The following is an 18,766-nucleotide window of genomic DNA, read 5'->3' as shown; positions in this document are numbered from 1 at the left end:
CCCCAATGCAATGGCAGAAATGGTGGCTTGCGTTACCTAGATAAGAGATGAGGAGCATGGGACCAAGATAATCTAAACCAGTGAATTGTATTCTCCTCTCTCTTAATTCGCCGCTGGACTGATCTGGCCAATGTAACATCAAAAAGGATAAAGTTTACAATAAAAGCAAAGCAAAGATGTATTAAGCACAAATAAACCAAACAGAGGTCAAGAAAGTAAAACTGAAGGCCAACGCCATTTAGCAAAGAGCATAGTTTAATTTTGATAAGAGGTGTATTTCAAAATAGAAACATAACAGCAATAAATCCTAAAACATCAGGTAAAGTCAAAAACATAGAGTAAAACCTGTCAGAAATGCTGTATAAGGGAGAATAAGTGGTATATCTCTAAAACCAAAGAGGTGCCATAAAAAGCTATTGAATTGATAAAAAGAGTTCAATAAATGGTAGGATTAGACAAATATACAAAAATCGATAGCTAGCCTGTATAACAGCAATAATGCGTTAACAATGTGATGAAAAAGGAAATCCCATTCTTAACAGCATCAAAAATACAAAAATGGTAGGGGGCAGACTATGATGCAAGTTTTATGAAATTAGGATAAAATTTATCTAGAGGAATAAATCATAAAGGGTAACAAAAAGAATATATGTTAAAGGTAAGCATAATTAGGGAGAATTAGCCCTGACAGGTATTCAAATGTCTCATACTCAAATAACTACGCAGTGCAGTATTGATGCAAAATAGGCAGATAAGTGAACAAGATAAATAACCTTGACATAGATTCTGATAGACTTTAAAATGTTCATATATAATAAGTGTAACTGCCCAAACCAATGTATGAGGGAAAAAAACAGCAAAGAGTGTTGGGACAACTGGTAATTATGCAGAGAGAGGAGCACCCCACCAAAGTTAGGGGTCAGTCAAGAATCTGGAAAAGTTATTTGTAGCAAATATGATAAAAGTTAAACTTGTACTCTTTTAAAAGCTCATTCAAACCAATAAGAAATTCAAAGCAGCAAAGATTACAAAATAGTGTAAATGCCCAGTGATCCCATCTCAAAGGTGGGAATACAAGTTGGTCCAACCCTTTGGAATGTAATGACAAACATAACTTGTACAACAAATATGAATAGTATTCACACTCTTTGATTCAGTCATTCTTTTGTAAGTATCTTGGCAAAACAATTTGAAAAACTTAAAAGTATTATGAACCACTGTACTCAATGCACTATTGTTTGTGTTAACCATGCTATATAAAATAGCAGCTTTGTCCTCCTTTATCCCTTTTCCCCACTTTTTTTTGGGGGGGGGTGGGCATTTTTTTTATCACCTGACATTTATTTATTTATTGCCACTCTTCCCCTCACTAGAACTTGCCTACTTTCTTCCCTACTGTATTTCTAGGCCCCAGAACCCTGCCCAGCACGTAGTAGGAATTTGTGGAGTAAATAGACATTTGTGGAATGAATAAACAACGGCAAATACCCAACAATAAGAAAATGGTAGGGGCGCCTGGGTGGCTCAGTCTGTTAAGCCTTGACTCTTGATTTCAGCTCAGGTCGTGATCTCACAGTTCATGAGTCTTGGGGTTCTCTCTCCCCCTCTCCCAGCTCCTCCCCTGTTCTCTCTCTCTCAAAATAAATAAATAATCAAAACAAAAATAAAATGGTGTAGGCAATTATGATTTATCTATTTACGTGAAATTGCCAAGTATTGCATATATTTTTAAGAATAATAATTTATAACAAAGTAGTTATGATAAGTTTAGTTTCAAGAAAGCAGAATATATGTTTAAGAAGGCAGAATATGTATTTATTTATGGTACGATTACAAATTTTCTTCCGCTATTTTCTCACAGAGTTACAAAGTTAAAAACTAGTGTCTTATTTATGTATGTATGTATGTATGTATTTATTATGTTTATTTTAGAGAGAGAGAGAGCACAATCAGGGAATGGGCAGAGAGAGGGAGACAGAGGAGCTGTAGCGGACTCTGCTGAGAGCAGCAAGTCTGATGTGAGGCTTGAACTCACGAACCACGAGATCATGACCTGAGCTGAAGTCGGACAGTCACCCGACTGAGCCATCCAGGTGCCTCTAGTGTAGTTTTTAAAACCAGAATAGACTACAAAGTTTTTTTCTGTATACATTGTCATTACAAATATAGAAAAAAGCGTTGTGGAGAGAAATAAAAATGGAAAGAGATACAGCCAAATACTAAGTGTGGCGTGGGAAGAAGGAACATAGGTAATTTTACTCTTCTGTTTACTTTTGGGCATTTTCCACATGTTCCAAAGCATGGATTCCTTTAATACTGGGAAATTTGATAAATTCAGCATCAAATGGGATGGTTTTTAAAATCACCGATGACAAGAAGGTATGATTTCAAACGAAAAGAATGACAAGAAGGAAAAAGAGAGGAGGAAGAGAAAAGTGCTCAGTATAGGGAGTTACAAGTTAATGTCTTGGCTTATGTTAATGCAATTAGAGAAGTTTGGGTCTAAGAATATGAAAATATATAAAGCTGATTATCCTTTGAGTCACTGCTTGCTTCTGTCATTCAATGACATTACCAGCCTTAAGTTCCTGTTATAAATAAATTCTGAAGCCATCTAGCGATTTCTCAAAAATACATTATTCCTAGGGTCCACCCCTGGGAGTTTATAATTCAAGAGGATTGGGGTGGATCTCTTCCCTAGGAATCTTTGTATGTTTTATTTTTAAATTAATTAATTAATTACTTTTTAATTTACATCCAAGTTAGCGTATAGTGCAATAATGTTTTCAGGAGTAGATTCCAGTGATTCATCCCCTGTGTATAACGCCCAGTGCTCATCCCAACAAGTGTCTTCCTTAATGCCCCTTGCCCATTTATCCCATCCCCCCTCACCCCAAACTCCTCCAGCAGCCCTCAGTTTGTTCTTTGTATTTAAGAGTCTCTTATGTTTTGTCCCCCTCCCTGTTTTTATATTCTTTTTGCTTCCCTTCCCTTATGCTCATCTGTTTTGTATATTAAAGTCCTCATATGAGTGAAGTCATATGATATTTGTCTTTCTCTGACTGACTTAATTCTCTTAGCATAATACCTTCTAGTTCCATCCACGTTGCTGCAAATGGCAAGATTTCATTCTTTTACATTGCCAAGTAATACTCCATTATATATATGTATATGTATATGTACTCCATTATATATATGTATTTGTATATATATGTATATGTAATATGTATATGTATATATATGTATATGTACATATATATATGTATATGTATATGTATATGTATCTTTATCCATTCATCTGTCGATGGACATTTGGGCTCTTTCCATACATTGGCTATTATCAATAATGCTGCTATAAACATGGGGGTGCATGTGTCCCTTCGAAACAGCACACCTGTATCCCTTGGATAAATACCTAGTAGTGCAATTGCTGGGTGGTAGGGTAGTTCTATTTTTAATTTTTTGAGGAACCTCCATACTATATTCCAGAGTGGCTGCAGCAGTTTCTTTGTGTGTTTTAAACATATTCCTTGGGTGACCCTGTGGTTGGGAATCCCTGCACGAAGTCAGGGAGTTTACCTCTCCTGAGACCAGCATCCTTGAACTTCTGGAGGGGAGGGACCTCTCATCTGCCCCTGGGTCACTACTGCTTCTGCAGTCTTGCTCCAGCTGCTGTGGTTGTGGTTGTCCACCTGAGGGTATGTGTGCAGAATCTAGAACACTCACGCGAGCAGCTAACAGACTGGCCCTCTTCTGGCTGTTTCGCCTCCACTGACTGAGTCAAAGCCCCAAAGCTGTGTCAGGCTGGGCTGGGATCCTCCCAGGCCACAGTCCTCACCATGGTACATTGGCTTAGTGTCACCACCGACTCAGAACCTCTCATCCCAGGGGTCATTATCCTGCAGGCTCCTTTTACAATGTTCTGCACTTCCTCCCCATTGATGCAAGCTCTCAATGCTCAACCTCCCTTCCAAACATCTTTTCGGTTCCCCTGGAAGTCCCATTGGGTTATAAACAAATGCCTCCATTTACCCATTCTCTGCTGGGGCATTCTCTGTATCTCCTATTTTGTTTTGTTTTTTAAATCTTTCTCCGGAGGTCACTTCTGTGGACCTCGTTTGTTCAGATCTCAAGTGACCAGTAGGTGGTGTTAATATTCATCTGGGATCCCTCTATCATTTTCCACCATTTCACTTACATTTTGGGGTCACGACAAAAATTCCTAAGGAAAACAAGGATGCTGTTTGATTTTGAGAGTCATGGCATCTAGCTCAGTGTCTTTTTGTCGTTGGTGTTATATAATGATCGACTCAGTGATTTCTCAGATATCTTAAGAGTCAAGTGGCTTATATATATTCTTTCTCTCTACTCTAACTGCTCCATGTCAGCCACCCTGGGTGACCTCATGGGCTTTGTGGATAGCCTGTCTCTTAGCCACACTGACCCTGCTCTCCTCCCTCTCCCTCTCCACCATCTTCACCACCCGAGAGGAGATTGCATTGCAACATCCAGTGCTGGAAAATGCCAGTATAGGCTAGCAATTCCATTGATTCCTATTAGTGGTAAGGTTGAGAATGCCTTCTGCTTGGGAGTTTCTCAGAGCTAATAGAAAGGGACCAAAACACAGGTAGCCCTGATATAGGACATAAGCTAAAGGAATAAATGAGCTTCTTGAGGTTTTTATGTTATCCAATTCAGCTCCCTGGCGTTGGAGAGAGGACTGTGTGCATGTGGTGGTGGTGAATGGGTGGGGAGGGGTGTAGAGCTAGGAAGACGAGCTAGGATTTCGTCGGCTCCTCTGGTAATCTATTGTTTTGGACACTTCAACTCCTTTGTGGAAAGTGGCTTGGTGTGTGTGTGTGTGTGTGTGTGTGTGTGTGTGTGAGAGAGAGAGAGAGAGAGGGAGGGAGAGACAGAGACAGAGACAGAGAGACAGAGAGACAGAGAGAGAAAGAGATACAAGTTTCATGGCAGGAAACCGGATAGAGCTGAACCCACAGCAAAGAGAAGGAAACTCCCAACATTTCCAAAACATGGAAGCCATGCACCAGAAAGTGATGTACCAAACACTATTGCCTACAAGTTTCTTGGCTTCCTTGACTCTTCTGAAACAGTATACTTCTAGTCTCAAATACACAACCTTCCATTTTTATGCCCCTACTTCCTTCCTCATACACAGTACATCTACTGTTGGATCTTCTTGAGTGCTCCAATATGTTGACACTCTTATTGTGTCCCAGTCATTCTGCCCATTCTGGATTTATTTCCTTACCTATTTAGACTAGACCACATGATTTACCACTTTAATAAGTCACTTTCCAGCATCCTTGAGTGCCTCAATGACTTGTCCTTTTACTTCTTCATCCGCTCCTAGAAATCCCCAACTCTGGGTCAATCCAACCATCCACATTCTCTCCTCTTACTATATATAGCCTTCGAGGTACTACATGGGCAAAAATCACAAATGTATTACTAAGAATTTCAGCTAAACCCATGTATACTTCCCTCTTTTAATCCCCTCTGTGACTCTTCCAAACATTTGCCACTTTCCTTAAACTGACCTTAGCACACCCCTTCTCTTCTTGCTGCAGAGGTCCTTGCTCCCACTACATGGAGACTGTCAAGACCCTCAAAAATAAATTTTGCGTCCTCTTTCCTCTGAACCTATCTGCACATATGCATCTTTGCTTTTTTGTTTTCTGGCTCTTCTCAAGCAAATACCTTGATCTATATCTAAACTCTCTTCCACAGTTTAATAAATCCTTATTATTTTTTAAATGTTTATTTATTTTTGAGAGGGGGGGCAGGGGCAGAGAGAGGGGGAGACAGAATCTGAAGGAGGCTTCAGGCCCTGAGCTGTCAGCACAGAGCCCGATGCGGGGCTCGAACCCATGAGCTATGAGTTCATGACCTGAGCCAAAGTCAGACGCTTCACCGACTGAGCCATCCAGGAGCCCCAATAAATCTTTATATCAACATCAAATATGTATGCCTTAGAAAGATATTTATTAAACACCAGTTACCAGGTTGGACAATTGGGATAGAGTGCTAAATGGAACCCAGCTGCAATAGATGTCTGTTGAATTATTTTGGCACCTCTTTTCCATGAGTTGCACATTCCTCTTTTATTTACTTGGTTGCAGTGGGAGCTGCCATATTACTGCCTGAATGGGTTAGAGTGGGCACCTAAACTAAGGTTGGCAAGTGGTCCTTTCACTGGGAAGTTTGTAACTGGGACTGACAGTCAGAAGCAGAGTATAACAGGGTAACTTGGAAATTGTTGGCAGTGGCCATTTTCTGCCCTGTGGACTAGGACACAGAGCTATTCTGCAACAAATGTGAAGCTGAGGCAGATTCAGAAAGCTGTGCAGAGACGAGACTCTCCAAAAGAGGACTTTCTGGGGTCCTTAAAGTGCTGCAGCTTCTAGTTCCATTCCTGAGGTCTGGCTGCATCCTCATCCTGAGATTCCGGGGTCCTTCCAAAAACAATTTCTTTCTGCTCAAGACAGTATTTTGTGTTGGGTTTCTGTCACTTGCAACCCAAAAACAAAATCCTGTCACTCTTGGCTGGAAAGTTGGACTGCCTTGTTTTGTGACTGCTGTCTGTTGGGACACATTGTCCTTTGAGGAGAGAGCACTGGGTAGCAAATGTCAGGATGTTGTTTCTTATTTTCATTCTTCATTAAGGTGTTGCAAGGACAACACAGGCTGAAATACAGCCGAAAGCTGCCTGGAAACCACAGGGCCAGGGTGTAACTCTATTCTGCGAAGTCCTTTTTGCATATTGCTAGTTGCTTGAGACTACTGAGGTCAGATAATCATGGGCCTTGCTGAATGACAGCTGCCAAATTATCTACTACACTGCTTCTAAGCTATCAATTATCCCCTTGCTCTCTTGAATCTTCAACACTTCCTTCTCTATTGGCTCCTTGGATCGGCACTTAAATTCACTCACCTCTTAACAAAATCCATTCTAGATTCCCCAACTCTTTCTTCCCATTATAGGTAAACACCTTGAGGAAGTTGTTCATACTCAGTGACAAGCCATAGCAATCAAGTGACCGTACTCTACCCTACAACTCCTCTTGCTGAGGTTGTCTATGATCACCTTATCACTAAAGGCAACAGATGTTTTCCAGGTCTACCTTACTTGACCTCTCAGGAACATGTGACACTATTGACCACTCCTGCATTCCTGAAGCACTTTCTTTTCTTGGCTTCTGTTACACTACATGCTTCTGGTTATCTTTTTATATGTCTGCTTGTTTCTTTGCAAGTTCCTTTTCTTATTTTGTACCTTAAATGTGTTGGTGTTCCCTGGGTTTGGTCCTAGTCCTAAATCTTCCTCTCTGGTCTGAAACTTTCCTGGGGCAATCTCAACTATTTCCTTGGCATTACTGCATATACTGGAATGTAATAGCAACCCCCCCCAACCCCAACAATAATCCCTTAGAAAAGGGGTTATATTCTGATTTTATATTCCGATCTTTAAAAAGCCCTTCATAGGGGTGCCTGGGTGGCTCAGCTGGTCAAACGTCTGACTCTTAATTTTGGCTCGGGTCGTGATCTCACAGTTTCGTGGGTTTGAGCCCCGCATCAGGCTTTGCGCTGGCAACTTGAAGTCTGCTTAGGATTCTCCCTCCTCTCTCTCTGCCCCTTCCCCACGCACACTGTCTCTGTCTCTCTCAAAATAAGTAAATAAACTTTAAAAAAATAAAACAAAGTCCTTCATCTTACTGGATGTTCTCTCAATTATTTTGAACATCAAAATGCTCTTTGGGGGAATATGCATTAGCATGAAGTAATCTCATTCAATGTTCATATAGAAGCCATCTGACAAAATTGGTAAGAAAGGAAACAAAAAATTTAACACCGATTTAGAAATTACTTCCAGGAAAACACCTTCAAATTTGCCAAGTGTTGGATGTCCTTGTAAACAAGCCCTTAAGAGTCATTATGAAAAAATATATAAGTTAATATGAGTACAGGATGAATGATGTAGTGTGATTAGATACTCTGGCCTGGAATAAAATTCCCAGTGATAACGTCAGGTATCAAGTCAAAAATTTAGGTGGAAGTAAAGATCATCTGTCTTGGGAAACCCTGTCAGAGACTCAAAATGTGACTCTGGTGACAATAAAAACACTGTGAAGAGCTTCAATAAAATCATTTTAAAAAATTATATTTCCCAAATAAAGTGTGTAAGCATAATTAACACATTAAATATTGTCAGTAGATCTCTAATTATTTCATCGACATCTCTAAAAGTTCATATATTTTAGCTGGTGACAAAGTTTTATTGGGGATGGATTTTAATTGGGAAAATGGGGTTCGATCTCTATTCAGAGGCGCCTTATATTTAGACATAGTGGCATCTGTTGATGACTCATCTCTAGCCCAGTTCTCCCTGCTAAACCCCAGACCCAAATAACAAACAGTTTATTGATATTTCTACTTAGATGTCCCTTAGGCACTTTAAATTAAACTTGTCCAAAGTTACTCACATTTCTTCCCATCTGCTCCCCTCTCAGTGAATGTCACCACCTTCATTCTGACGCCCAAGCTGAAATCTGAGTCCCACTCGCCTCCGGTCGGTCTCCCACACACCTCTGTTGTTTCTATCTCCTAAATCTCTCTCTTATCTGCTCACTCCTCTTAACCCCCTCTGCTTTACTCCAGGCCACCAGCATCTCCTCCCTGGACTACTGTTAACAAAATCCAAACTGGTTTTGTAGGTCTTGTCTCCTTCCAACCTACACTTCAAGAAGCAGCCTGAGGGATCCTTCTAAAATGCAAATCCGATGTAATTTCTCACTGCAGGATAGCTAACTCCTGCCCCTCTTCTTCCATTTGGCTCAGTTTAGAGACTGATGCTTCTTCCCTAATTCCCTAACCCTCCCCCCACCCCTTCCTTCTGCCCCCACAAACAGTTTAGTCAGGTTAGATGCTCTTACTATGTTTCCCACACTCCTTATCTTTCCTTACCATAACACTCTTCACACTTCTTTGTTATTACTGTTTATCTTTCCTGCTAGACTGGGAACCTTGTCTATTTGGCTCACCACTGCGTTCCTTGAACACAGGGCAGAACATGAGACGCAGTGTTTTATAAATATTAAATGATTGAACCAATAATTTTGTAATCTCAGCACCCAGCACAGTATCTGGCAAACAACGGATCTTCGATAATATTTGTTGAATTAATAGATTGTTGTGGAACTAAAGATAAATGTTTAATTAAGCAACATGTAATGTGCAAAATTAATGTTGTATAGGTGCTTTGTCCTTAAGGAGCACATATCCTTAATTAGGCTTAATTTAGAGATGGCTCCCTAGGACAGGCAGCTTTTGGAAGAGAAAGGGAGAAATAACGTCTTACCTAGTGAAATGTAAAGGGCAAACATAAAAATGTCAACACCTGTGTAGAAGGAAATTTTGTTTTTATGACATGGGTAACTCCCAGTTAAAATTTTCCAAGACCAGGAAGTGTTCTGTACTGGGATCTACTAGTCAGGGGGCTAGCTTTCTTCTTCTCTACCTTGGATTCTGGTATTCAGCCAGGGAATCAGCTACAGAATCTTAATTACTGCTAGCAATTAAACACTGAAATGTATTGCCTCTCTAAAGTTGGAAAATAATACTTCACTGTAGAGAATATGATTCTTACCAAGTTTTATATTCATAGGCTTTATTAATTTTTCATTTAACTTTTGTATCAAAGTACACTTAGAAAAAATTTCACAGGAATATTCGGTCTAGTTATTTTTGGCCTGCACTTTGATAACTTATACTAACATACAATGGCCAGTCTGTTTTCTTTGCTCTAAAACTTTCTTTGTGCACTATTCCTTGAACACGAGCCTCATGTCTGACTTAGATGGAAAAAAGTGTTAATTTCACAAATGGTTTAATATCTCTCCGTAGATTAGTAGTTTAGACTACATAAAATATGTTGATTAGCAGTATAAACGTGGATTGAAGTATTAGCTGAAAATCTTGTTGGGAGGATGAGAGTGATAAGATTCCTAAGAAAATCTCTCAGAGGTGCCTTACTAAAGAGAAGTTAATGACTTCAAATGCTGATTTTTAAAGGGAATATCTATAATGTCAGTTACATTGAAACAAGATGAAGGATCTGAATTCAAGTGTGTGCTTGGGTTACTTGAACTTCCTCTTGAACCGATATAGAATCTGTAACTTTTTATTTGGGGCTCCATGTGTTAGTGGTTTATTAGAGTGGGTTTAACTAAAATTGTGATTTAATCACAAGTCAGAAATACATGATGTGAGTCACCCTCTTTTACAGAAAGTGCTTTAAACTTTTTGAGTTAACCCCCATGGACACGGGGGCGGCGGGGAGGCTGAGACATTAGTGACACAGTTCACAGAAGTCATACCTGAAAATCAGTCTGTTTATTAACCACAACTCATATTTCTTCAACTGGGGAGATAAATGTAAGCTTAATTTTAGAAGTCATATTATATATTTTATAGTTTTATGATTGAAAATTTTTCAGACTTGGAAAAGATATCTGAAAATTAACATTTGCAAGGCAATTTATAGTTTCCAAAGGGCTTTTTTCATTAATTATCTCAGAAAACTGAATAATGATGTGATTATTAAAGGTTAATTAAGCAAATACTTGTGAAGTAATTGGGAGGTAATCTATTTCCAATTTAACAGGTCAATCAGGGGTATTTGGAAAATATTTTGCTGGCTAACAACTCTAACCAAAACAAAAAGATATTTAAATTGTTTCCCTAGTGGAAAACAATAAGCGTGTCTGTTCTTTTAGGAGTTAATTGTTTCAAAGAACTGGGATGAGGGCTCCTAATTCCACCGTTTTGATGACCTAAGAGGTTTTACGAGGAGCCTGAGCTCTTCCCTCCTAATGTTAACGCAAGCCTTACGTTGCTTATTTTGGCACTTCAGAATAAAAGAAAATATCTGAAGAAAAATAATTACGCGAAGGCATGCAAAGATGTGGAAATCAAAGAATAAAGCCACCTTATGGCAAGCAACGTATTTTGGTTATTGACTACCCAGGGCAGTGAACAAAAATCCAAACCATATTAAGACGTGACTCTTCAAGCGAATAACCACACAAAGAGATTTTCTTAAATTTTCCATAGCAGTATTCCCATCAGCAGTGTAACTTACAAACTGCTTTCCCCCTAACTCTGGGGCTGCCTCACGATGACCAGGTGTTTAAAATCACATTCCTCTCGCTCCCGGTTTACCGGCTAAAGACGTGATTTCGATTCGAGAGAGCGAACTGCCCCGCAGAGGTATAGGTAAAAGGTTTGCTACAGCTGGAGCATTAGCCTTGGGCCCCCGCTCGGGCTGGAGGGGTGGACACCGGGCACCTTTGTCTGCGCCCTGCTTCCCTGGACCCCGGCCGAGCGGCGCGGGTGGGGGCGCGGGCCCCGGCCCTGTCCGGGGAAACGCGCGGCGAGGGCGGCCCGGCCTGGAAGCTGGAGGTCAGCAGCGGCGCGGTGGGCCCCCTCCCACGGGAGCCGCGCCAGGTCCCAGCAAGAGCCGGGCGGGATCGCTATTGTTTTTGGCGAGCACATAAATCCCCGCGCCGACCCTCTGTGCACCCAGGTTTCCTCCCGGAGGCCATTCGGTTTCCTCTGAGGCCCTATATAGAGGCCCTGGGCCCAGGCTGAGGAGAGAGAGGTGCACGCCCTCTCCGGCCTCCCGGACAAGTCTAGGCTCGGAGCGCGTCTCGCCCCAAGTCTCCGCAGCCCGAGGCGTCAGGGGAGGTGAGAGAGGGGGATTGCTCCCCGGGGCAAGGAGAAGGCGGCGGGGGCGCGCGAGGACGAGGGGCTGCGGCGTGCTGGCGGCCCCGGGGAGGAGGAGGATCCGCTTCTCCGGGGTTTCCCTGACGCCAGCAGCAGCGCCCGGCGCGCGCGCCCCGCGACAGTCCGCGGCTCCGGGCAGGGAAGGGGGAAGGGAGCGGGCCCGTCGCCGCGGCCGGCGAGGCGGCAGCCGGGATTGGAGCGGGGGCGGGCCGCTCGCGGAGCCGAGGGGGTGCGGGCGAGAGAGGCGCGCGCTTGCGCGTGCGCGGGTGTGCGCGCCCGGGGCCCCCGCCCCCCACCCCCGCCGCCCGCGGTCTCCGCCCCCCTCGCGCTGGTGTGTGGAGTCGGAGTCGGCGGCGGGTGGCGGCGCCTGGAACCTGGAGACCGACCCCCCCCCACCCCCGGTCCGGAATGTACTGACTCCCCCTTCTCTGCTCTCCTCCCCTCTCCGCCCCCCTGCAGGAGGGAGGCGCCCCCGAGTCTCCCCTCCCGCGAGAGGGGCCGCGCAGGCCGGGCCGGGCGGAACAGCGGCGGCGGCGGCCGCGGGAGCCGAGCCTGCAACGAGGGACCGGCTGAAGCGCGCGGGAGGGAAGGAGGCGAGGGCTCCGCGGCGCTGGCGCCGCCGCCGCTGCCGCCGCTCGCGGGGCAGAGATGGCGGCGGAGCGGGGAGCCCGGCGACTCCTCGGCACCTCCTCCTTCTGGCTCTGCTGCCTGCTGCTGCTCGGGCGCCCGGCGCCCGCCGCGGCCGCCAGGAGCGGCTCCCCGCCGCAGTCACCAGGTAAGCGGGGGCGCGGGCCCTAGAGGAACGGGGTAGGGGCGGGGGCGCGGCACCCGCACCGGCGGCTGCGGTGTTTTTGTTTAGGATCCTGGAGGAAACGTGCAGGAACTTCTCTGCCGCGGCTCAGGTTGCCAAAGAGAAAGGGGGTCGCGCGGGGCGGAGAGTGAAGTAGGCGGGCGGGGGCGCCGCCGGGGGAGGGGCGGCCGCAGGGGCGCGTCGGGGGCTCCCGGGTCTAGTTCTGCGCTTTGTACCCGGAGGCAGGTTCACCCCTCGCCTCCCTCCCCTCCCCCAGGCTCATCCCACTTGTAAGAGTGGGACATTCTTGTGCTCACACAAGCACCAGTAGAGGCCACTACACACCTCATTAAATAAACAATCGCACGGCCAATTCATTAATTTTCAGGAAAGGAAGGGGGAGGGGGGGCTTGAACTCCCCATTCCCTGGCCAGGGATTTCCCAGCTGAAGTCCCAGGGAAGCGCTGGCTGATCTCGAGGGACTCCTCGTGCGAGGATTGTAGCCCCGAGGCTGCGGAAGAGAGGGTGTCAGAGGGGCACAATTGCCTCCTCACAACCCCTGTTGTTGACTTAACTATGAGGGCGCCTTGGAGAACCGCTCCAACTGATTATATCTGTTAGTGTTTCCGTTATGAGATGCCTCTTCTTTCCTGGGGGTTACGAGGATATTTACCGCCTGGTGATTGCTCTTAACCCAGGGAATTGTCTAAACACTGGATTTTAAGTACTTTATGTTTCCAAGTGGCAATATATATATTTAGCCTGACAAGCCTTTTTCAGGTGTTATTTTTAAATATCATTGATTATTGAAATTACCTGCATCCCTGTTTATTTAAGGGAGCGAATGGACCAAACGCCAAGCCTGCCTGTAGACCTCACAGCGTAATACGTTGAGAAGAAGCGGGACACACGCAGCAGTTGAAGGGCAAATTAGCATATAATCTGTTTAAATCGTTTGACCAAGGTGGTATATCACAAAACTTGACAAAACTCTCACCTAGTAGTATGATATCTGAACTATTTGCATTTGAAAGTCATCTGATGGGGAAAGTGGCAGCTTCTAATCGCTGAACCTTTACTTGTTTTTCCTATTCATAGTGAATAGGGTTTAAAATCACGCTGCAAATGTAACTTTACTGATAAACTTTCTTTTGATTTTCTTGCAGAATATTATTAGCTCATGGCTTTTGTCAGTGTTAAAGAAAGCTTTAACTCTGAATACCAATGGGCATTATCTAAACAGCAGTATAAACAACGGTTTTAGTATCAAACTTGCACATCAGCCTGTACCTAGTTCAGAATACACATTTTGGGCCTGAACTGTAGGTAACTGATCCAACCTTTCTATTCTTGGGGATGGGCAAGTAACATGTAACTATTTTGGAAGACAAATTCCTTCTTGCTCTTAATTTATATGTAGTCATATTATATATGTGTTAGGTAATTGGTGGAGTTTGTTTAGAATTTTGTCAGTAATTTTGAAAGTAAAGTGCTAATAATTCTATCAGGTTAATGAAAGTAATGTAAGCAGTCTGTTAGAAGTGGTTGAAATATCTATTTCAACATTGATTCAACTGATGAGCTTTTATTTTGTGCTGAGGAGGTGCAGGCATTGCTTAAAATGTGTGTCCTACCTTCCTGGAGCTTTGAGTCAGGTGAGTGGGTGGGAAGGATAGTCATTAAACTGCTGATTATGTAATTAAGTAATTGTGATTAACACTAGAAAGGAGAAGAAGAGTGTTTGAGAAAGTGTATTCTGCAGGGACCTAACCTATTGCGGTGTCAGAGTATCTGAGAAGTGAGATCTGAAGGGTGAGTAGGACTGGAGGCTGGGAGGCTCGCAACTAGTTAGTGATATAGTGGCAACTAGAACACAGATCTGATTCTTTTTTTTTTTTTTCCTTCAGTGTTTATTTATTTATTTTTGAGAGAGAAAGAGCACAAGCAGAGGAGAGGCAGAGAGGGAGACACAGAATCCAAAGCAGATTCCAGGCTCTGGGCTGTTAGCACAGAGCCTGATGTGGGGCTTGAACTCAGGAACTGTGAGATCATGACTTGAGTTGAGTCTGATGCTTAAATGACTGAGCCACCCAGGCGCCCCAGGACACAGATCGGATTCTTGGTTCAGAGTGCTTTTCCCAAGCCACCTTGCCTCATTTCAAAAGTGAAAGGAATAACGGCAATAAGGAGGGGCTGGTCAGTTCTGTCATACGCTGTGGAGAGATCAAAGGAATTGAAAACTGAGTAAGTGGCAACTGAAAACAAGTGGTCAGTAAATCACATGTCATTTGTCAGTGGTTTTAATTTTTTTATTTTTGTAGAGGAGTAGACTCAGAAACCTTTTTGTAGGGGATTACAGTGAGTAGGTGGTAGGGGATGGAGGTATTTGGTAGGAAAAGGAGAAAATTATAGAGCGTGGGACAACAGGATAAATGGAGTGGCTTTCCAGTCTAGGGTACACGTTGAGGAGGACAGAGAAGGGGAGGAACTGGTGATAGAAAATGGTCAGCTGTGGTGGAAGGTTAGAAATGATTAGGCATTTAGGCACACTATTTTAGGAAGGAAGGAAGGGGAGATTTGATGGGTAGGGACCTAAGGAAAGACATCAGGGCAGAGCAGCCTGCCTGAGCAGTGCAAGTCTTCTCTAATCAGAGTGAGGGTTAAGGAACGGCCATTCCGTAGAATTGAGATGCAAGAATGGGGAAAGTTAGGAAGTCAGCTCAGGTAAAATCAGTTTGAATATAAAGTAGACTAGATCAGCTATTTCCACACTTTGTCCAGCAACTTTCTGTATGCCAAGAGCAGAATTCGTGAAGTTTTAATCCAGTATTGGTTGCTTATGAGTTAGTTGAAACACGTAGAAACCTTTTAAAAAAACTTTTATTAGGGTAGTCCGGTATTCCATTCCTTGGTCAGAATGCAAAGAAGTACTTGATGCAGTGCCACAATGGTGGTGAGGTTAGCCTTGACCTAGACATCAGAGGTTTTCTGTAGAGGTCCTGTAGCCTAATTGCTCACTTAAGGGAAGAATCCTCTTGTCAGCATCTTGCATAGATGACTCTGTATGCACTGTTTACTTGGTGATGTGATTCATTACCTCACAAGGTGGTCTATTCCTGTTTTGAATAACTTCTGTTAGTAAAACTTTGCTTTATGCAGTACATTTAACTTTAATTTTCACCCTTCCCACCCTTCTTGATTTTTTCCCCCCTTTTCTCTGGCCTTTTTTGACATCACCCTATCTCTAATTCATCCCTTACTTTTGTGATCAGTTGTTATTCAAGTTTTCTTTCTCTCCCTCATTAAATTTGGGTATCAAAGTTGATCTCATTCTGCTTGTCTTCACTTGCTACCTGTAAGCTAATGACTCTCCTAGACCACTTTTCTTTATGTACGACTCAGTAGCTTCACTGAACAGGCACCTGACATCATACGATACTGAAGGTAAAACTCATTTTTGTTCCTTTTCTCTCCTCCTTCCTTCATCCCCTTTCTCTAGACAATAACAAACCAGTTCGTGGCCCAGGGCTCTCACATTTTTGAATGATTGCATGGACCTGTCTTCCCGTGTTACCTGTCTTGGGCATCTCTGTTTGCCATTCACCTAAGTTGAGGTCTAGAAGTCATCCTGGACCCTCCCATGTCCCTCATTCCTATAGCCAATACTTCTATTTGATTTTTACCTCCTAGATCTTTCTTGAATCTGAATCTTTTCCTCATCATCTCCACTGAGACTAACAATAGTGGTCTTATAATTAATCTCTTTATCTCCACTGTTACCCTCCAGACATCTGTCCTCCAGCTGGAATGAGTTTTCTTATGTCCTTTTCTGAGCTTGCCACACTCCTACTTATAGCCTCTTATTAGTGTTCCACAGCTTGAGTGTTAGAGTCTAAACTCCTTGGCCTGGAGATTGTGAAGGCCCTTTGTGTTTTTTACCACAGGCCTCTCCCATCCCCCAGTTTAAAGCCTCGCCTGTTGGCACCTGTAATGTGTACCTGGTGTTCTGCCACCTCAGATTTACTGCAGGGCTTCATGTTCCCATGCCTTTGACATGCTGTCCTTTCTTCCTGTTAACGCCACTTCCTGCCTTGTCTACTTCTGAAGTTCCTATTCATCATTCCGTGAATTTTTCTCTACCATCCCGCTGCCCAAAGAGAGGTAGAGTCCTCATTCTCTGTGTTCCCATGGCTTTTGAGTACTTTTTGTCTTGTGGTATTTTCTTGTCTCCTCCAGTAGTCTGAACCTCTTGAGGTTTGGGACTTATTTACCTTTTGTGTAGCTAGTGTAGCATAAGCATCTGGCAGAGGAGGTAACCAGTAAATGTTTGTTGAATGAATGTTGAATTGCCTTTGTTTCTACCCCTTAGGGCCATATAGCACAACTGGTTTCTTTATATGATGGCCTTTCATGTGTCTAATCACAACATTTGTGTGTAAGAATGTCACTTTCCCCTCATTCTCCTTTCTTTTTTTTTTTTTTTGAAATTTTTTCAATGTTTATTTTTGAGACAGAGAGAGAGAGAGACAGAGTGCGACTGGGGGGGGGGGGGGCAGAGAGAGAGGGAGACATGGAATCCGAAGCAGGCTCTAGGCTCCAGGCTGTCAGAGCCGGATGCGGGGCTCGAACTCATGAACCGTGAAATCATGACCTGAGCTGAAGTTGGACACTTAACCATCTGAGCCACCCAGAAGCCCCTCCCCCGCTTCTCCTTTCTAAATTAATTGTCCTTTATTCCTCCAGCCACTCTTCACATTACCTAGTTTTCTGCCCCTTTGTGAGTTTGGTCATCCTCTTGATATGCTATGGTTTTAGCATTTATTACCTTTGTCATCTTTGGGAAGATCAGTGATTTTACTGAGTCTTCTGTAAATAGAGACTGATGCTTGCCTAACAGGATGAGGTATAAAAGAGTGTAGATTTCCAGGAGGAATGTTCAGAGGAGATAAGAAATGTGGCTATTCTTAGCAGACCGTATGAAAATTCGTATGTGATATGGGATAGAGAAAAAAGACTTAGGGTATGAGCAGAGGATTTGTGATATGACTCCTGGTTCCATGCTTTTTTGTATCTGATGGGGGCTATAGGCAGGCAAGAATAATACCTTGCTTATGTAACTGGATTCTCAGAAAAATGAAATGTAAAACTGCTTACAAACTGTAAAGTACTGTATCTTTGTGGGATGGTTTTAATATTTCTTTATGAACTTTTTAAAACGGTAATTCTGTTAAATTTTTGAAAGTGTAGATTTTTTTTCTGTTGGCTTAATTGATCATTGTTGGTTTCTTTAGAAGTTTTCTCTACATTAATAACAAATATTGGGATAATGTTAATCTCATTACATGTGGAGGCTTTGGGCTCTATTTAATAGTCTTTACCCAAACATTGTATTTTATTAGTGATTTCTGTGTGGTTGGGAGGTATTTACCATGTCATTGGTAGGTATTTTGGCTTCTAGGTAAAATCACATCAGTAACAGGAGACCAGAAGAAATGACCATAGATAAGATCAGATTGACCAGATTAGCTACTTGAGTTTAGGAAAAATCTAGTGTTTATGATTTTAAAACATTGACTTTGCCATGGAACACAAGCCAGTGAAAAATATTACAATATAACCCAAATTTTGGATTCATTTAGAATGAAAAGAGTTTTTTGATTAAAATTTTTTGGATATAGAGACAAAGGTCATTTAGAACCACTGGTGTAATCTTGGTATATTTCTTTCTTGTTTCTGTTAATATGGCACATCATTGTTACATTATAATCATAGTATATATACAACTTTATATGTAGATGTTCTCCCTTAATGGTTATGCCAGCCAGGTTTTGGTTGCTACATTATCTTTAATTAATTAATATTTATTTTTAATTTTTGTTTATTTCTGAGAGAGCGTGAGTGTGGGAGGTGCAGAGAGAGAGTGGGGTGACAGAGGATCTGAAGAGGGCTTTGTGCTGATAGTAGAGAGCCCGCCGTGGGACTTAAACTCACCAACCGTGAGATCATGACCTGAGCTGAAGTCAGACCCTCAACTGACCGAGCCACTTAGGCTCCCCTTAAATAATTTTATTTTAAAAAATTTATTTTAAGAATAATTAAATATATGTTTGAAGTAAAACAACATAGAATTAAAGTATCACTTCTACCAACAAATCCCGTTTTTACCCATAA

At 42.9% G+C, this 18,766-nt stretch overlaps 1 protein-coding gene across 8 annotated transcripts in view; it reads left to right on the top strand.

Moving 5' to 3' along the window:
• The first annotated feature begins 12,179 nt into the window (after nucleotides 1-12,179).
• Nucleotides 12,180-18,766, top strand: part of NEO1 (neogenin 1) — a 237,160-nt gene continuing 230,573 nt past the window's right edge. For 3 of the 8 annotated variants that reach the window (XM_078448868.2, XM_078448865.2, XM_078448863.2), the window contains exon 1: nucleotides 12,183-12,580. In XM_078448868.2, coding sequence (XP_078304994.1) covers nucleotides 12,454-12,580 — 127 coding nt within the window. In that variant the 5' untranslated portion in view covers nucleotides 12,183-12,453. Of the gene's footprint in view, nucleotides 12,581-18,766 lie in introns of all 8 variants that reach the window. The other 5 variants (XM_078448866.2, XM_078448861.2, XM_078448869.2 and 2 more) reach the window with 4 other exon arrangements.

This window comes from Panthera onca, chromosome B3, assembly GCF_046562875.1.
Source record: "Panthera onca isolate mPanOnc1 chromosome B3, mPanOnc1 haplotype 2, whole genome shotgun sequence".
Lineage (NCBI taxonomy): Eukaryota > Metazoa > Chordata > Mammalia > Carnivora > Felidae > Panthera > Panthera onca.
Note: the sequence above shows the minus strand (reverse complement) of the source record. Positions and strands in the feature narration are given on the sequence as shown.